General features: G+C 44.4%; 1 protein-coding gene across 5 annotated transcripts in view; it reads left to right on the forward strand.

Moving 5' to 3' along the window:
- The first annotated feature begins 3,396 nt into the window (after positions 1-3,396).
- PPP1R9A (protein phosphatase 1 regulatory subunit 9A) overlaps positions 3,397-20,729 on the forward strand; it is a 135,560-nt gene continuing 118,227 nt past the window's right edge. Inside the window, exons 1-2 of one of the 5 annotated variants that reach the window (XM_085227469.1) lie at positions 3,397-3,534; positions 4,929-6,580. In XM_085227469.1, the coding sequence (XP_085083595.1) occupies positions 5,120-6,580 (1,461 nt within the window). In that variant the 5' untranslated portion in view covers positions 3,397-3,534; positions 4,929-5,119. Of the gene's footprint in view, positions 3,535-3,722; positions 3,919-4,928; positions 6,581-20,729 lie in introns of those variants that run through there. The other 4 variants (XM_085227468.1, XM_085227470.1, XM_085227471.1 and 1 more) reach the window with 4 other exon arrangements.

Genomic DNA, 20,729 nt, shown 5'->3' on the forward strand with positions numbered 1-20,729 from the left:
GGTAGCTTAGAAGCACCGAAGTGGCTCAAAACAACCCATCGGTGACATCTCAGCTGTCATGTTTATATGTAAATACAGCACACGTCCAGAATGATCCAAAAATCAATTATTTTCAGTCTTAGAGGACTGCACAAAACTGGTTTAAACAGCTACTGAGTACAGTTTAAAGTGGTGCTGTCAGGTTAAAACAACTGGGCTTTCTCTTCCTGCCACATGTGCAAATTCAGATCATTTGAATGGAGTTGTTACTCTAGAGCAAGTTAACATGACAGCCATACTCAGCTGTACGCTAATACTGAACTGGGAAGCAGAGTAATTCTTAACTCCAGTGAAGTTACCCTGGATTTATACTAACATAAAAGGAGGACCTTGGTCTCTTATCTTCCCCGAAGTATGCTGTACGCATTTTAGTGTTCCTTAGGAATTAACAGAAATGTCAGTCATGCTTTAGCAGAGCCTAAAAATACCTCCTACTTAAATGGATTGTCACAGAAATACTCAAAATGTGAAAGGATGTGTAACTCCGATTTTTATACTTAGGTAAATGGCCATGCTCATACATGAAGTCTCTCTTGAAAAGTGATGCCCTAATCAAAAAAAAAAACACAGTTTATCACCCCTGAGACTATAGCAGTGTTCTTTAACAGAGATGCTATGTAAATAAGGAAGAGATTGAAAAACGTTTTGTAAGCAATTTCTAAATTTGAATATCTTTGATGTCAGCGGCCAAAATCAGATCCCCTAAATAAGGTCCAAACTGTCTCTGATTGAGCAGACAATACTGCCAGTAGTTTCTGCAAACCTTGGCTGTTGTGCTATCAATGGAATGTAGAATTACTTAAGTAATTTTGCATTACATTCTGTGTCTGCTTGAACTGCTCTGTTGTCTACATACAACATATATAAGATGAACAGAAATGTAATATATAATCTTCCATATTGTGAAAAGCTTCAGATCTAGTGTGTTTCTTCTGTCAGCATCAGCAAGTCCTCTTGTTTCCCTTTTTTCTATTGCAGTGCAATGCAAAGAGTCTGTACTATTCTGACATGGATCTTGATATGGATATGGATCTTTCATTGAGTACATTGTTTAAAATCTTTGTTGGGGTGGAGAAGTGCCCATTTTGTTTGCAAAATTTCTATTAGAAAAAATGATTTGAATAGTATTTATGGATCTGGATATGTAGATACGGTAGTGGATAACTTTAAATAATTAGGTGCTAATTAGTCTCTTTTAAAGAGCTTCAATTGTTCCATGATTTGTTTAGAGTTTGCTCTTGTCCCTTTTTTTGCTTATGAATGTGAATTATCAGACTCCATTCCAAGATGCACCTACCACGTGCCAAGCTCTTCAACCACTCTGCATGTAGCATACAAAGGAAAATAAAATGATTGAATTGCTGCTCTATGACCCTATTCTTCTCCAAGGAGACTTGAAGTTCTCTCCAAGGGCCTGATGTTCTGTATTCAGAAGCCAAGCAGTTCTCTTTGTGTTCTAGCAGTCCTATTGCTGCAAAACCACACTAATATGAGGCTCCTGCCTCAGATCAGCCATGCTGCGGGTGGTTAGGATTTCATAGGGACTGTCCTTGTGCCTGTAGGACTGTGGAACTACTGTGCAGTGTGATGCACTGGGACAGGCTTCTAGCCTTATGGCCTTCCACAGATGTATTTATTGAAAGGCTCTTACTGAAGCTGTTTTAAGAGATCTGATGCTTTCCTGCCACTATTCATGTATTTGGGTAGTTAAACTTTATTGAGGTTTTTTGAGCTGCATACCCTTGGTGCAAATGAGGTTGATCAGATCCATACCAGTGAACACTGAGAACTGTGTATAACATCTATGTTTTGATCTCATTAATGCTATAAATCAAGTTTGTAAAGCTCTATATCTAGTGTGTTTATTTTCTGTCACCTATACCTTGATTCTCTATGCTTGATTAATTATTTTTCAAATTTTGCAATGCACATCTCCAGGCCATTTTCTGGATATTTTTGCAATTAGTTTAATGAACTTTGCTTAGGAGTTGCTATGTGATTAACAGCCATAACCTTCTTGGATTGCCAATTTTGCAAATCACCTACAGATTTCATGTCCTGCAATTAAGATTTCTTATTCACAGCATTAAGCCAAAACACTGTTTGTGGCAAATTCACGCAGCTAATGAACAGTATGAGGGAGCTGTTTGTGGTTGTATGATGAAGAGAGATCCTGGCAAATCGGAGGGCTGGGAAATCACCTACCACATGAAGTTGAACAAGAGCAGTGCTGGATTCTGGGATTGGGCAGCCCTGGATAAGTGCACAGACTGGGAGACAAGGGGCAGGAAAGCAGTCCTGCAGATGCGTAAGTTCTGGCTAACAGCAAGTTAAACATGAGCCAGCAGTGTGCCCCATATACCAAAGGGACACCCAGACCCTGGGAGGTACAGGGCCCAGTATTGCCACCACGTGAGGGGAGGGGTTGTCCTGCTCTGCTCTGTGCTGTGTGGCCTCTCCTCCAGCACTGGGTGCAGTTTGGGTGCCGCAGTATAGGAAGAACATAAAACTATTAGAGAGGATCCAAAGGAGGGCTATGATGACAATGAATGGACATGAGGACAAACCTATGGGAGCAGCTGAGGTCCCTGGGCTTGCTGAGCCCAGAGCAGAGGAGCTGAGGAGAGCCCTGATGGCGGCTGCAGCTGCTCACAGGGAACACGGGGCAGCGCTGAGCTCTGCTCTGTGTGACAGCGACAGGCCCGAGGGAACGGCATGGAGCTGCGTCAGGGGAGGGGCAGCTGGGGGTCAGGGAAAGGTCTGCACCAGGGGGCGGTGGGCATGGAACGGGCTGCCCAGGGTCTCAGCTCCAAGCTGTCAGAGTTCAAGGTGCATTTGGACAGTGCTCTCAGCCGTAGGGTTTCATTTTGGGTGGTGCTGTGTGGAGCCAGGAGTTGGACTTAGTGATCTTTGTGGGTCCCTTCCAACTCGGGATGCTTTGTTATCCCGTGACACTGTCATGCTCCGTCCCTCTCAGCAGCTGCCAGAGCAAGTGATGTTGCGGAGTTCCGTGGTTTGCCTGGATTTGTCGCCAGCGCATTACCCCTTCGTGTCGGCAGGGTTCAACGGCTCATTCTTAATAGCTGGAGAAGGAACGTACCGGCACTCGACCCGCAGCGAATACCCGGTGCCGCTCCCGCCAGCGGTTCCCACAGCGGCTGGAGGCGGCGGTTTCCGCCGCACGCTGCCGGCACTGCGCCCCCGGGACGGGGAGCGCCCTCCCCGCGGAGCCGGGCACACCACTCGTCGGCCTCGCGCGGGAGTCGGCCCGCCCCGCTCCCCGGGCTCCAGGCTGAAACCGGCGCCCCGGGGGGCGGCGGGGCTCGACGCTCCCGGTGGGGCCGCGGCGTGGCGGCGGCGTGGCGGCAACCTGCTGGCGGCCGGGCCCGGCCCCGCCGCTCGGCGGTAACCGCCCGGGGCCGGACTGCAGCGGGAGCGCGGCCGGCCGCCTCCCCGCCCCCGCGGCGGAGCGAACCACCGCGGCCCGTCCCGGAGGTGAGGCACCTGTCACCCGGCGGCGGCGGGCCGCGGCGCGGCAGGCGGGCAGCGGCGGCGGCGGCTCGTGGCGCGTCCCGCGGCGGGCGGGCGGGGGCCGCGCGGCGCGTCGCCGTGCCGTGCCGGGGAGGCGGGCGGCGGGCGGGAGCGCGGCTGCGGCGGGGCGCGGCGGCTCTCCTCCCCCGCGCTGCCGCCACGGGTGTGCGTGCGGAGCCGTGTCGGTGCCCCGGCCGCCGCCGCCGCCTGCAATGGCGTTGAGGCGCCGCGGCGGTCGCTGCCTCCTGTCGGGCGGGCGGCGGCAGCGCTCCTTCTGCGGAAAGCCCGAGGAGCGGCGGGGGCAGCGCTGAGGCGGGCGCTGGCGGAGCCGCGGCGGCTCCCGGCCGGGTAAGGCGGCGTAGCGCGGGGTGGACGACGCGGGGGATCCCCGGCAGCGCGTTTTCGTTAACCGGGGCCCGGCCGGGCGAGGTGCTGCCGCCGGACCCGCGCCCTCGGTCCGCCCGCCCACGAGGAACCGCCGCGGGGCTCCGAGCCGTCCGCTCGGCTTAAGTTCCTTTCCCCGGGCGAGACCGCGTTGCCGCCGATAGCGGGGTCGATGCGCGCCCGCGCTGCGGGGCCTCCGTCCACTCCCGTGGCGATCGCCGCCACCCGCTCGGATCCGGGCAACGGCGGTCGCCGTCCCGCAGCGCCCAAGCCGGGCTGGCGCGCACGGGTGGCGGAGGCGCGAAGCGAGCTGCGGCGGAGGGGGAGCGCTGCGGGAGCGGGTGCGGGCCGGCAGCCCCCGGGTGCGGGCCGGGCTGCGCGGGGTCGGGCAGGGTGCCGCGGTGCTGGTCGGCACGGGGCAACTTTGTGCGAGGGGATCGCGCTTCCCCGAGCACCGCTTCGGGCAAGGGCGCTAACGGCGGCTTCCCTCGGGCTGCCGGTTCTGGTTTGGAAGAGCCCCTGAGCGCGCGTTGGGCGTGATGGTATTCGTGCCTTTACGTTCCTCTGCGAGAGCGCGGGTTGCGGACTGTCTCGGGGAGCAGAGCCGTTTGCACGGATTGCCTTGCATTACTGTATATATATTGCTGTAGTTTGATGTGTGTAACTCAGTCGTTTGCGATGTCTTACTTTTGGAAAAGCTCAATATCAGAAGTAGCGATGTTTTTCATAGTGCGTTGCCTTTCCTGTGCGTGTGTGTTTGTGACATGGTACTTCCTTGGGAAGTGACAATCCGCTCTCACACTCAGAACACCGAGTTTGCAGTGACAAAGTTCTCATATGTTTGTGTGTCATTAGGTTGTATTTTTTACATTATTTTTAGTAAATACGTCAGATAACTAAAAGGAGATAATGGCTTAGATTAAAAGAGGTGCAAGTGCATGGCACGATTGAGAACACCCCACTTTCTTTTGCAGGTTGAGCCTGCCGCTGCTCTGGGAAGGCCTGGGCTGTGCTGCTGTACCCCAGCTGGGTTAGCTCCTGCCTCCTGCCCTGCTGGGGATGGCCCTGCCAGCAGGCAGCACCTCCTGAGCCCGGGCTGGGACGGCTCACTTGAGTGCGGCTCTTTGGAAACTATGTGAGCTGGTTCTGCTCTCCTGAAGTAAACATGATGAAAACGGAGTCTTCGGGAGAAAGGTCGACCCTCCGAAGTGCCTCTCCTCACAGGAATGCTTACAGGACTGAGTTCCAGGCGCTGAAAAGCACCTTTGACAAACCAAAATCAGATGGAGACCCAAAAACGAAAGAGGAAGGAGAGGCCTCTCAGAGCAGGGGGAGGAAATATGGCTCAAATGTCAATAGGATTAAGAACTTATTCATGCAGATGGGCATGGAGCCCACTGAAGGTGCTGGAGCTGCCCCCAAAACAAGGGGGAAGGGTGGCCCTCCATCACCTCAGAGACGAAACAGGCCCAAAGAGTTTGTAGAGAAAGCAGATGGTTCAATTGTAAAATTGGAATCTTCTGTTTCAGAGAGGATTAGCAGGTTTGACACCATCCATGATGGCCCTTCTTACTCCAAGTTTACCGAAACGCGCAAGATGTTTGAGCGCAACGCTCATGACGTGGGACACTCCAATCGCTATTCCCCAAAGAAGGAGAGGGCAGCTTCCAGCGAGCTGGCAGAGGAGTGGTGCAGCTCCAAGTTGCACAGGGGCAGCACTGACTCCCTGGACAGCCTCAGCCCCAGGACGGAGACTGTCTCTCCAACTGTGAGTCAGCTTAGTGCGGTTTTTGAAAACGCCGACTCACACAACGTCGTTGTTTTGGAAAAGTCAGAGAACAATGAAGAATACTCTGTAACCGGTCACTACCCGCTCAACCTCTCATCCAGCGTCACCAACATCTCCTCCCCTGTTGCAAACCTCGAGGGCTTTAGTCCTTTGAAGGATGCTGGCACGTGGTCTCCACCAGCCAAGCAGGGATCCAGCACGATGTCTGCTGAGCACTCTCAGCACAACAGCGCACCTCCTGCACTGAGACAGAAGGCGACCACAGGCACTGTGTCGGGTTCAAAAACAGCTGAAGAAGTCAAGAAGAACACAGAACCAAGTGCTGATTCTGTTGAGAGCCCTGGGGCCAGTCAACAGGATCTGGTGCTTGACCGCGAAAGGTCTGCGGACAGTTCTGCGAGGAGTAAGGCAAAAACAGACACAGAAATTCTGTTGCGACAAAAGGAACGTTCAGAACATGCAGAGGGTATTGCAGATAGACCTGAAGCTGCAGAAATACCAAGAAATTTAGTTTCAGGGGATGATTTGGCAGCAGATGCTGCTTCAGATGCTGCTGAGACCCATTATGATGAGGCAAGTGAGAAAGAAGTGCATGAAGATGGGAATAATTTCCAGAGTTCCCACGTGTACATGCATTCTGACTACAACGTGTATAGAGTACGATCGAGGTATAACTCTGACTGGGGAGAGACAGGGACAGAACAGGATGACCAGGATGACAGTGATGAGAATAACTGTTACGAACCTGATATGGAATACTCAGAGATTAATGGATTGCCAGATGAAGATGAAATCCCAGCTAACAGAAAAATACAGTTTAGCCGTGCTCCAATTAAGGTAAAGTTTCCTTCATTCTTTTCCAGTGGTTTGGTTCATTTTCAAAGGCAACTCATCTTGAAATACATTTTGGCAATTGAACTTGTGCTGATTGTGGAGGATCTTTTGATAGCCTTTTTTTGCAGTCAGCCAGTGAGCATAATCCTAAATGAAGTAAGCAAGCTGAGCTCTGATTAGCTTGTGTCATTTCCTAGGCTGCTTGGTGGCTATCTGAGCTCACTGAAATTGAGAATGGAGGCTCGGGAGTCTGTGGAGTCTGAGAATTTTAATGCATATTCTGATGGACATGGCTGAACTGTAATGACATGGTGAGCATAGGAGAGGGTGTTCGGTGACTGGTTGTTGTTTTTTTTTTTCTCCATTGAAACTTCAGCTTCTTTAGACTGGATGGCTTTGCTTCAGCTTTCAGGTATTCTGAAGTCACTGTGTTTACACACTATGCCATGAAGTACAGTGTGCTGTAGTAAAGTGGCTTTGTCTCAATAGCAGAGGGCAGTTACTGTTCTGCATCTGAATTAGTATCACCTTTTCTAGTAGCATTTTTACTTTTTAAAACCTTATTAGATCTTAATATGAGTATTTAGTGTCAGTGTTAGTCAGTGCAAGTAAGAAGCTACAGAAAGGTGGAAGTCAGCTGCCTGTAACACTTAATGAAAGCTAAGTTTCTTGCAGAGTTCTTCCAGGTGTGTTCTTGAACACCTTGGAACTGCAGGCAGGAATGCAGACTATTTGGGGTATTTTCAGCTAGAAAGGAATAACTAGTCATGTTTTTGTAGCAGTATTTCACTGTGGAGTCCTGGAGTTATGTATAGAAGTACTCTATTTCCAACTTATGTTTAATGAACATCCAGAAACACAGTCATTTTTTTCAGAAAGGGCTCTTGAAAGGCTAAATGTGGTGGAGTACTTGAAGTATACACGTTTTTAAATCAAAGATCTTTCATCAAAATGCACTTTATTGTTTCTGTGTGAGTTCAGTAATGAAAATTACAAAGTCAACTAAAAAAATTTTACTATTGAATGTGAAGTAATGTTGTTTATAAAATTTGTGTTTGCACTACCTGTGGTTTGTGTTAGGGTAAGGTATGCATAGCTCTGCTAGGAAATCTCAATCTGAATGAAGCAAGCAGGTTCTGGCATCCATTAATTGTGGTATGGAGAAAGGGGAATGGCCGTATGCTCTTCATGCTCGGAGGCGACCATTCTTTAGACTGAAACAAAATATTCAGTGCCAAGATAATGGAATTTTTTTGTTGTTAGTATTTTATTTAGGCTTGTGTCATTGACCAAAAATTCCAACAGTGTTTGTGCTCCCTCTGGATTATTCATGTAATTAAATGAGCTGAATTTCTTTAAATTTTTTGGAGATGAAGCAGAGAAAACTTCTGTTACACAGGATTCTGGAAGGTGCCCCCTCCCTCTCCTTGCCCTCTGGCTGCACTAGCACGTAAGATGACTTCTCTGTCTTCTGGAAGCAGTCAACACAAATTGGCTTTATTATGTTTATTATAGATAGGAAAGATAAGAATTTGGAAAGCAACCACAGTGACGTTACTCTGGATGGTAGGGTTTTCTGCGCTTGCTGCTTTGAAAGGGCTCAGAGTAACACTGACTGTGTATTGCTGTGCTCTGAGTTACTGTCAAATATTCTTTTATTGTTTAGGTGAAACGTTTTTCTGCTCAGGAGTTTCACGCTATATTTACGTCATGTTATATATTTTCAAGTGATAATAACAGTCCATCAGAACAATGCTCTAACAATTATATACTTGACTAATGAAAGAGTGTATCTATTGTGGGTTTTGGAATAAGGCATTCTTGCTTGCCCAAAGTAAAAGAATCGTGTCTTTAATTCTTTTAACATCTTCACTGTAGCCAGGAGGAAAGCAGAGTAAAAGCTGCATTGAGAGAAAGCAATGCAGGAGGGGTGATGTGTTGTGTCCTGTGCCCCTCAAGCACATGTGACCTGTTGACCACATGGGGAGGAAGAAGCGATGCCTTGCAGGAGGAAGAAGTATAGCCAAGTCATGAAGGACAGCAAGCTTGCCTGCCCTTCCCCATGGCCTGCCCTGGCTGTGCTGCTGCAGGCAGGGAGCTGGGATGGCAGCTGGGGACAGAAACCTGTCCCTGTCGGGTCTTGTGTGGCCTCTTTGATGGCCTCACTAATTCAGCACGCTGCAAGAAGGCTGAGAGCTGGCTTTGAGGAGCAGCTTCTGTCCAGCAAATGCCTATCAGTGATCAATGCACAGAGTCCTCCAGTCCCCTCTTGCATTTGTACCATACATATTCAGCAGGCGAGCCACTTTAGCTGTACATTGCAGGGATGCTTGCTAGCAGAAAAGTGTGCCACTATGTAAGAATATTTCCAATTTTGGCCATTTCGTGCATTAGAGAGAATATCTTCTTTCCTTAATACTTATCTGAAACTTTGCCATACGCATGTTGTGCATGAGAAAGGAAAACACAAAGCAATTTAGGAGTATTTTCTGAACTGCTGAAAACTGTTTAGCCTTTATTAAAATGAAGCAATTTGTGCTTAAATGCTGCGGTAGGTAGTGCTGATTTCACAGTATCATACCTCCATTCTCATACAGGTGAGCTTTGAAATAATGAAATCAGAGTGTGAATTTGTAACCTGTGAAGTGAGTGGGTAGTGCCCTAAAGTTGTTACTCGAGGGTCTCAGCAGCATAAACATCTTTGAGTTGGTAATGGTTAAACCATTTGTTCCATGCAAATTTTCAGGGAGGTGTCTAAGAAATACATGAAAAAAGTGCTAAGATGGAAGAGCAGAGATTCTGTCACCACTTAGGGGAACTGTTTTGTTGCATTAGTGAAGATGCTTTGGACTATGACAAACATTGAGATACAGGCAGAAAGGTGACCAAATAAAACCTTACTCATCCAACTGAAGAAAGATTGAATTCTGCTTATCACCTGAGCAGGAAACTGATTTGGAAACTTGCTCTGGAGAGAAGCACACAGGACAGTGGATACGGGAAATTCCTCTGTTACAGGCTGTGATTTGCTGTCACCCATCCTGTGTTCCATGGGACCTCACTGCAGGTTTATGGGGTTATGTGCTGACCTCAGCTATCCTGCAGTTGGTGGCTGCATGGAGACTGTGTCTGCCTGGGTGAGTTTCTTGGTTCTTGGAGCACTGCCTGCCTGCTCTGAGCAGGTGTGTGTCTGCTCTGTGCTGATCATAGAAATGTTCCAAAGGGAGGTAAGAAGGAGCTCCTAGTGGGAGTGGGCATGAGTCTGCATGTTGCTGAACAGGGTTTGTGCACGTTAATTGCTTGTGGAGTGTCTGCGTAGCAATATGGAGGCCTTGGTCAGCACTGGATTGTTCTTGTGAGGAGGTATTTAGTATCTGCTCAGTGGCAGAGCTGAAACTCCCAAGTGTAAGAAGTGAAAATGTTCTGTAGGTGTGATGAGAAAGAAGTGTAATCAAATGATTTTCTCAGGGATGCTTTTCTACCAAAAAAAAAAAAAAGGAAAAAACACGGAATTTCTGTGGCTTATTGGCCGTTTGTTGAGTTTTGCAGGGTTGCCTGGGAGTTCAGTTATATGCTGCATCCCAGACATTATGGGATTATTAGGCAGGGCTGGCCAGCAGCATGTGATTCATTAACTCTTAATTTCCATTTGTTGGAATGTGGAAAGTGTATTCATCGTCCACGTATATCATAGACTTTTTTTAAAAAGAACCATCCTTCCTCCATCTTGGATAGAATTAGGATGGCAGGTTAATGCCTGCCTCTCTTCTTCCTTTCAATTCTGGTGTACCAGTAGCTGATGGCTGCATCTCCAGTAGATACCCTATTTCTGGCACAAGGAATGTGATAAACCAGTCAAAGCTGCTTGCAGAAATTGATGTTTGCTGCACGGACTGTGCCTGGCATGGCTGAGGGGCCGGAGAGTTGGGTAGGGTGCAGTCAGAACACCAGGTGGGTAGGAGGGAGCTCGGGGTGCAAAGATGGTACCATGCAGTTTCAGGATTGCACAAAGCTTCCTTGGGAGACCTGCATTGTAGGATCAGTGGGAGAGGACTTAACGGGAGTGAAGCGTGTACAGTGGATGTCCCATCCCATACTGCATCTAATTTCAGACAAAAGAGTTATAATCTCTGTCCATGCTTCATAGGCTGCTCCTCTCTCTTGTCGTTCAAGGTAAATACAGCATTTCAGCTTTCCAGATCGTGTTTTGTTCCCATTGTCATCAGGGATCTGACTTTGTACTTCACTCTTTTTTTCATGTGAGCCTCATGAAGAGGTTTTCCCAGAAGTGCTGTGACTGAAGGTCAGTTTAAATATAAGTGGCATTTGTATCTCTAGTTGTTTTTAAATTTCTTAGGAACTGCATGCTGTTTTCTTCTCAGTAAATAATCAATTCCAGGAGTACTTTTTTTTTTTCTTCTTTAATTATTCCTCATTTTTTCTCACTAAAACTTTTTCAGGTTTCTAAATGGTGGCGAAGAGTGAATCTGAAACAGTTTGACACTACAGTCACTTTGGTAATTTTTGCTGTCCAAAATTTTGACTAGTAAACATCAAAATAAAGTATGCTTGCAATGTTGTCAAATTTTAGTGTTGAAAAAGGAAGTATCTCTTTGCTGATTCAATGTTTAGTGTGGGATTTATCCACTCTTAAAATCTTGATCAAGTGTTTTTTTGGTTCACAGCTGTCATAAATGAAGATTACTTTCCCACAAGCAATTATGGTCCCAGCTGCCAACCTTGCCAATGCTTCTAATCGTGTTTTACTTGAGTGCCTATGGAATTGGGTTTAGATGATCTCCACGCGTCCCTTCCAGCCTCAGTGAGCTCATGGTTCTATAAATGAAGTGGTTCTGGTGCATCTTAGGCACTTCTTGAAGGCAGATGTCAAAGGAGAACTTGCAGAGGGATCCTCAGGCTATCTGATATTTAAAATGAGTGGTTTTGAATGGGTTTTTTAGGAATTTTAAATTACAGAGAAATATAGACGTGCAGCTTCCTTCTGAAGCCAGTGGAAGAGTGTTTCCTTAAATCTACTTCTGCTGCGTCTGTGCTTTGCTTACAACAGGAGGAACGGAAGGCAGCTGTGAGGGTTAGTCGGAAATACTGGTGGTAGGTGGATGGTTGGACCGGTGATCTTAGAGGTCTTTTGCAGCCTTACTCATTCATGACTCCATGAAACTAGGAATTAAGTGGGCTTAGGCTCTGTTGCAGATTTCTGCGATAATACTGAACATGACACTGAACCTTTATGCAGGTGTTTGAACTCCATAAAACAGACAAAGTTGTTTAACAGCTCTGTTAATTTTCAGTTATAAAATAGCTTGGGGTACTGAGCTCATGCTTAGGTAGCTTGAAACACCCTATGTAAAAGGGCTTTATGCATTTTTTCAGGTGCTACAAACTGTGGAAAATCTACAGAATAAGTAGTAATAAAATGAGCTATGTTGCAGAGATAATGGTGCAAACTGACTATTTGTAGAAGTTAACAGCTTAAAACTAGTTTCTGGTAGTAGAATATATAAAGTATTTCTGGGACCAAGCTCTGTATTTCGGTTACGTTTGTTACAAGAAATCTTGGCAAAACGTTTTATATATTTTGTCAGGGAAAGGAACAAGAAATTGGCTTTTTCCTGTAAAGAGGCTGGATGCTCTCAGGTAGAGAACAGCAAGATGAAACATTACAGAACAAGTTGCTATTTTAGACATTAAAAGGCAAGTCTCTTCTGCATAGTTATCTCATGTGAAGTGCGTTATTGAGCTGGAATTGTATGCTTTCACTGTCTGGGAGCCTTGGCACATGATAATTTTAAATGTGGAAGAGTTTTCTCGTATTAAATATAGAGGAAGTGATATTGGAGCACAGTAGATGGAATAAAGCTATTTGTCTAGTGCACAGAGTGTTGTGGAGACTTGAATTGCACTGCTAGGTCCAGGGACCAGTTATTCCTGGCTGCAGTGTTGATACACAGATAGTGAACTAAACAGAAATACAGTTCCTTTGAACTTGGTTTTATAAGCACAGAGGACATTCTAAAAGAGCCATTTGTAGAAAAAGAGTTTGCACTGATTGATTGAATGAATCAGAGGTTTATGTGGTTTAAATTGAAAGGGCTTCTAATTAAAGGTTTTGAATTTCAGATATGCCAGCTGAGAAGCTGTAGGGAAATGGATTGAAATGAGGTGAACCAGAGCACCAAGGGAGCTAACGGTGGGGTTCTTGGAGCCTCTTACATTCAGAATTTGCATTCCAGAAAAAGGCAGAGTACATGAGCCGAAGAATTGCAGATCTGACTACAAGAGAAGTCAGCCAAAGAGAATAGCAGAAGCTAGCCAAGAATTTGCAAGGAGTGGCAAAAGTGGTTGTTGAAAAAATGGAAGTTGCCATAGAGTTCAGAAGTTTTAAAGTGTGAATAAGATGGTGCCAGAAGTCAAGCAGAGTTTGACCTTGTAAAGGAAAATAATCTGACTAGTGAAAAGCTGTTTATCCATTGAATATGTAACAGGAGGGGAAGTGAGACATCACACAGTAAGTGTGAGGTTATGATTAGAGCTATCAGCCCCAGTGTATTGTAATATTGTGCCTTCTTTTTTAGTACAGTTGGTCAGGTTGAACATGGATTCGGGGTTTAGAGTGAAATAAATGTGCAATGAGAGACTCTTACAGTGAAAGTTCTTATGGTGAAATTAAGATGAACAGAAGTTCTAGCACTCAGGTTGGATGGTGGCTGGAAGGAAGAAGTTGTGTTTCAGAAAGTCTTTTAAAATACATTTCAAAACAAACAGAACAGACAGCAATATAAAAATGGAGATGGGATTTAACTGTAAAAGAGCGAACAGTGGCTATTTTCCAAAACACACTGAGGAGATGTTTTTGGCAGCTTGAAAATTATTAATCTCTTTTTCTTTCTTATAGCAAAGCAATAAAGAAAAAAGAATAATCAAAGGCAGGGAGGCAAATGGAAAAATAGAATACATCTGGATGAATTTATGAGAGGTAGTGTATGTCAGATAAATTAGTGTCTGCCTTTGATAAGATATAGCAATTGAAAAATTTCAGTAGTCCTGTCTTAGGAAGTTGGAGCATGCTAGCAGCAGTTGCTAATGTCAGCAAGTGGGAAGCCTTAGCATTGCATAGGATTGTGGTAAAATATGCGTGACTGCGAGGACTTGAGTTGAGGATATGGATTTATGGGCTACACAGTTAGACTGCAAACCAGCGACTCTTTTGTAGGGAGGGAGAATTAAGGAGAAAGCCACTCTGTGAGTAGCTTGCACAGAACAACAGCGACAACCCGCAGTGTGATGCAGCTGTGAGGATGGGAAATGGAATTCTAGGTACATGAAGCAACATGTTTTGGTAGCGGCAGGGAATTCTGGATGTCCTTTTGTAACTCACTAAGGAGACTTCATCAGGACTGTGGTGGATTCTACATCAGATGCGTGAGTTTGCAGGAGAGCTGCAGCAACTTGGTGCTCTTAATCTTCCTTTTTCTTGGTTAGTTCTATCGTAAAACAGGGGGTTTAGTAAATTTATCTTGCTCAATGAGGGATGGCAAAGTCTGAAGAGGAGCATAATAGCATCTCCGGTATATTCATAAAGAAAAATACTTGAGGACTAAGAGGCAGTGCTCCTCTTGTAAGGTGGAATTGAGTATTTTCCAACTAAGATTAAGGAGTTGTAATAGTGAGCAATGGCACAGGCAATTTCCTTCTCTTTTCTTATGGTTCTAATAGGCCACTGTATTGTCTAGCAACGTCTATTAATTCTCCTCAGGTATGGAATTTCCTTCAGCACTATTGAACTTACAGGCCATGAATAATCTATTAAAAAAGTAGCTGCTATTCCCGCAGTTAAGTGGTACAAAGTGATACCTGTTGTTCTCTGGTGTCCTTTTTATATGGTGAGTATTCTAGTGAGAGCTGAAGCTAATTTTACTCACTAAATTGATTTAAGAGATCCGTCAGCTCCCTCAGATATTTCCATACGATAAAGTCAGTGGAAGGTGTGAATGCAGAATTCAGCCCTGTGTGCTCCGTGTGCTCTGTGTTGGCACACCTGCAGCAGTGCTTCTTACCCTGTGCACATCTGTAACTTCTTCATGTTCTTTTCTGCAGTTTCCATCTACCTGAGCATTCAGTGCGTAATCTCAAGGGTGTAAGATGCTGGTTCATGTTGAAAGGCTATCTTTTTGTATTCACTTGACGCTGTATGTAGGCCTTGTGCCTTTAATTTCATAACGTGTTTTACTATTCATGTTATTTTTCAAAAGCAACAAGCCATAGAGGCTCTTGAAAGTCATATTATCAAGCTCCTGCCTAATTCAGCTAGGTCATGGTCTTCATGATAAACAAACATTGCAAGGTTTTGTCCAGGTTTTAATCATTTTTGCATCTTTTAAATTTGCAGTAATTTTTTAAGATGGACTGGCACATTTAGATACTCACATATTTAATCAGAATCTCCATATCAGAGATATTTAAGTATATATTCTCCTGTTAGCTCTGCCTACCTAGCAGTCCGAAAATTGTTGTTTGCTAGGACTGAACTAAGTAATTGTCCTGTAGACTTCATGCGCCTGTACTTCTTAACTGGAATAATCAGAATATTTGAATACTCCAGTTTTTTTCACAAGAGCAGACCAGGGTGAACTGATGATTCTGGAGATTATTGAGCACCCTAGAAAAAATATAACAGTCATAAGCTGGGCATTTAGAAATTACGTTTAGATGTTGTACTGAGGAACATGGTTTAGGGAGGAAATATTGGTGGAAGGTTGATGGTTGAACAGGGTGATCCTGGAGGTCTTTTCCAACCTTGGTGATTCTGTGATCCTTTGAAATGTGGCAAAGTGCACTAATGAAACTGAGAACATTTCAGTATGGTGTTTAAGAGCATGAGACTGCCAGAGTGCACAGCTTTTTCTTCTTCTTTGCCCAGCAGTTTCCTCTGAAGCAGTAGCTCAGTTTTGTCTCACCTCTGTAATCTGGTAGACTGACTGAAAGCTGTATTCTTTATATTTTCACATTGCTTTCATGTCAATATTTTAAGGTGTGCGAAGGAGTAAATACCATTAAATTGAGTTAATTTTTTTTTCTTCTTTTCTCCTTATTGCCAGTTAAACAGTTTCCAGTCTTTGTAGCAGTAGATCAAAAATGATTACATACTGTATTTAAGTACAAGAGCATAATACAGTCATTACCAGTAAGTTTTCTCCATTAAAAAGGAGAAGTCACACTTGACCCACCTGATAATCTTCTGCTATGAAATGACTGGCCTGGAGCGTGAAGGGAGAGTTATAGGAATTTGTCTACTTTCACTTCAGTGATGCCTCTGACATAACATCCTTATGGAGAAGTGATGAAGTATGGCCTAGAAGAGCAGACAGTGAGGTAGCTTAAAAACTGACAGAATGGAGATGTCAGCTGATGGTAATATCACAAAGTTCAGAGGAGGAACCAACCTAGCAGCAGGACACAGTGGGCGCTGCTGGGCTGGAGGACAGCTTGGTGTAGAAGGACATGGGGCTCAGGTGGACACGAAACTGAACGTGAGCCATTGCGTCCTTGCTGCGAAGAAGGTGAATGGTATCCTGGGCTTAGCTAGGTAAAGTACTACCCGCAGGTTGAGGGGCTGACGCTGCCCCTCCCTGAGTGTTGGTGAGGCCTCATCTGCAGTGCTGGGCTCAGTTCTGGGCTACTTGATGGAGGAAGCACCCGGGCACTGCAGAGTCTGAGGTATGGACCCAGAGCTCCTGCCTACCTCAGCCATGCTGGGGTTAAGGCTTCATTTACCTCAGAAAATTAATTATGTTGCCAGTTGTGAACTCTGGCAAAGGAAGTAGCTGAATTTCATCCAGAAGCAACTTTAATTTTGATATTGGTAAAATATAGAGTGAGCTCTTGTGTTGCTTATCAAATTGTGACCGTGGTTTAGTGATGAGATCAGTTTGATTTAGTGATATGTCTGATTGTTGTACTTGATGATATCAATGATTTTGATGGTCTTTTCCAACTTAATTGATTCTATGATTCTGTAACAACGCGTGGTTCTGGAAATCCAAAGATGTTGCAGCCGTTCCTGTATGTTTTTCCCTGCATGTAGGATCATAGAATCACAGAATGGCTTGAGTTGGAGGGGATCCCAAGGATCATCAAGTTCCAACCCCCTTCCCACAGGCAGGGCCACCAACCTCCAGATCTGGTACCAGACCAGGCTGCCCAGGGCCCCATCCAACCTGGCCTTGAACACTTCCAGGGATGAGGCATCCACAACCTCTCTGGGCAGCCTGTTCCAGCACCTCACCACTCTCCTCACTACTCTCTCTGTAAGGAACTTCCCCCGATGTCCAGTCTAAACCTTCCCTCCTTGAGCTGATGTAATAATTACTTTTGTTAAGTTATAACATTTATTATAACAAGACCTCACTGAATACAGCTTGAATCATTACTTGTAGTTGTGGTGGAGTGTGGTCAAATAAAGATTTCCAGGATTTAGAAGGTTTTTTAATGTTTTTTACTACCCCTAAAGCACATAAACATTTATGTAGGGAAATTCTGGCTTGTTTTTTGATTTGCGAAGCTCTGCCCTTTTTTCTCGATGCCTATAATGTATATTTAACTGCTAATTAGTGTCGTGGTGTTAAACACTGTAGAATGATATGACAGACCACGCTTCATTGTTCAACATGCTCACAATATTGGATTTTTCTGGACTTCAAACAATTACACAGTATCTACAGGGTGCTGCATTTTGCTGCTTTGCAAGAAAAAGAAAGGGAAGAACTGCAGCTGTGTTGGTGTGACAGTGACTGGAGTGTCACCTTAATTGGTGACACAATTAATGACCTTTGCATGCATATATATATCAATTACCACTGTCAGACAGTAGGTTTAGATTAAGGATTGTTAGTAGTCTTTCAATGTTTCCTGTTAACAAGAACTCAGGCATAGCAATGTTTCCTGTTTCTCAATCAAAATAACTACCCAAAAAAGGGGTTGAAGTTATTTTTCTATGTATTTTGTTGTGCCGTAGGATGAGCAGAATGACCTAAATTTATAAGCATTGTTAAACAATGCGAAAAGATTTGGGAAATGTTTAAACAAATATTGTTAGTTAAATATTTACGACCAACAGGAGACATTAAAAATGACCTGAACAAAAATAAAACAGTTAAGGGGTGGTGTTCATTTGCAACAGAGGCAAAACCCACTGATATTTTCCATGTAATAGTGGCCTCAGCATGTGTGTTCCTGTCTCTGTCCTTAGCTGCTTAAGCTCTACTGGGAATTAAGAGTGTGAATGTTCAGATGTGGCCATGTGGCTGAGTTGGTGACTAATTCAGTGTTGTGCTGTAAAGCTTCAGTCTCAGAATTGCTTTGTAAAATGTCTGGAGTTAGTAATGTTTGCTAGCTTCTCTGTGAAATCATTTCTGTAATGAAGGAAAGAAGGCATTCAGCTAATTTCACAAAACTCAGCAACTCCCAGTGAATTGGGATCGCTGGCCATGACGAATGGCATTTGATAACCCACGGTATGTAGTGGTGCGTCAGTAGTCCTGTGGTGCAGCGTTACCTGGAATGTACAATTGCACGCTTTCTTTGCCATTTTGCCTCAGTCGATTGCACGATGTTATCTGAGCACTGCTGTTCCCTGTTATTTATGTATGTAGTGGGTCTGCTCTCTGCTTGTCTTCTCTTTTAGGTTTTTGCCCTATATTGATTGTGGATATTTGCCAGAGTGCCGTTATTGTTGTTGATGGCCTGGGACATCATTTCGGTTTCTGTGCTCTGTTATCTTGTTCTCTAGGGCTACATACTTGACATTTTGCATTACTTTAAACATAGCAAAGAAAAATAGAGAAGTATCTTATTTAAATTTTCAGTTTATGAGTTTTTGTCATTGTTTTACGTACAGTCATCACTTGAAAGACTGAAGAATTTTCTATGGTTCCTTTTATGTTGTTCTTTTTTGCAGAGTTTATCTTGGTAAAGCATTCTCTGTGGGTTATGTTTGTGATTTCTTTATTTTGTGCCACTGCTACGTGAACTTTCTTTCTCCATAAAAGTGGTTGTTAATCTGGAAAGATTCTTTTGTCTATTTCCATTTTGTTCAGGTTTTAACTGGAGTATTCTTTTGAATGAAGTAGGCCAGGCATCTGTTGTGGCTGTGAAGCTTCAGCAGTACGGCGCTCTGCCCCCGTCTGTGCTACGCTGTTTAGGGCAGTTCTGGTGCACCCTCAGGAATGCACTTCAACTGATGTGCATCTGCTCATTTATCAACTGGAACTTACTTTCTTTTGTGGGAGAATGTTAGTTCAAATATTGCAGCTTGTGTAACTGCTGTAATTTTCCCTCAGTTACGCTCTATTTTTTGGTATGACATAAAACTGATGTAGATGAGTATGATGTCACATTTGAGCAGGCTGAACTTTGTGAACGCAAAGCAGTTTCATTTTGCTCAGGCCCTCATGAACTTTATTTCTCAACTTCACATCAGTGGCACTCTTTGTTTACCTCACTCGTGACACTTTTTATGTAAAGCCTTTCTACGTTTTTATTTTGTTACAATTTTATACCGAGATCTTAATTCATTCTCTTTAAAAGATTTAGCTCTAAATGATGTATTATCTCAAAGTATATCATGTTTAAAAACATAAAAATACCTCAGCAAGAAATAAATGATTTAGAAAGCAGTGGGCATAAGAAATACATTCAACTTGCAGTTCATCATCTCTTGCTAGTTTGTGAAAAACTGTTAGGTCAGAGCACCATCAGTAAGTTATATTGCCATTAGTGAGCAGATCTTACTATTAATTTAAATAGAGATGCAACAGGAAGTGAATTTGCCTCAAGTTTTCTGCATTGCTTATGTATATATTTTCAAGTTTATCAATTAAAATTTGTTTTAAAAAGTATCTGTGAAATGTGTAGCTTCATATCCATGGCGGCTCCAAATGCTGCTGTTCATTCTGATTGCACTCTTTCCTCCACAGATCTAATCTCACTCTTCATTGCTTTTGATAGTCTGCCTCTTCACTGTGTCAGACAACAGAATTTAGGTGTGCCATATGTTCTGCTGCAGTTGTCCTTGAACCTGGTTAAGCTGTGGCTGACACTTGAGGGGAGAGGAAGCTCCATCTGCTCTCTGGGCTGTGTTGCAGGGAATGCCCCTTCACTTGGCCAGCTCGCCCAGGCAGATCTGCTGACAGCCCTTTTTAAAATACACTTCTGCACACCCAGAAAAGTAAGAATTGAAAGAAATCATTTATCTGTGTATGCAAGTATTCGGCTAATAAAATGTTGTAGTAGTAATTCATCAAAAGGTTTTGAAAGAGAAAATTTTGTTTTGAAAACTCTGTTAAATTCATCTTTGATAAACAGAATGCTCCCAAGGGTATGGGACTTGCTTTATCTGCAAGAATTTTCACAGTGCAAGGCAAACCTGCTGGGAGGGTTAGTAGTAAAAATGTTGATTAAGGGTAATCACGGTACAGCTTCTCTCTGGTATGTTTTGTTCTCTATTTAACAAGGCTGGTACTATAATCATGAAATACTAGATCAAACTCCTGGTCTTTTATACGTGCTGGAATTCCAAGATACAGCTCCATTGATGACTCGCTGAATACAAGCCGTCTTTTAATGGTTGGCTTGAATTGCTTTGAAAATGAAGGTCAACATTTTATCTTTTGTAGCTGAGAAGCTACAAAGCTGATGTCTGTTCCCTGCCCTCCTTTTAGGCCTCATATAGTTGTAGTATAAACTACCTTTAAAATACCTTTATGTGAACCAACTGCTGGTACTGATATCCACATCTGTGCATTTGGTGCAGAACTCAGTGTTACCATCAGAAATAAGGTATTACAGGTTTTTGGGACTCCCTGGTATTGAGCAGCCCTTTGTCCAAGTTAGCTTACTGGTACTGAGAGCAGATTTCCAGTATTTACAACACTGGCTTTGGTTCAGTTCACTGAGCTTGTGTGCAAGAACTGCCGATGGCATGCGGTGGGGCATCAAACATGGGGATGATGGAAGGGAGGAAATTCTGAGTTTATAGCAGCATTCACTGCCATGATGTGTTTGGCCTAAGGCATCTGCAAACCACACTGGCTGAGGATAGTGCTGGACACTGTCATTACAATGCAGGCGAATC

Source organism: Meleagris gallopavo, chromosome 6 (assembly GCF_905368555.1).
Source record: "Meleagris gallopavo chromosome 6, MGAL_WU_HG_1.1, whole genome shotgun sequence".
NCBI classification, from domain to species: Eukaryota; Metazoa; Chordata; class Aves; order Galliformes; family Phasianidae; genus Meleagris; species Meleagris gallopavo.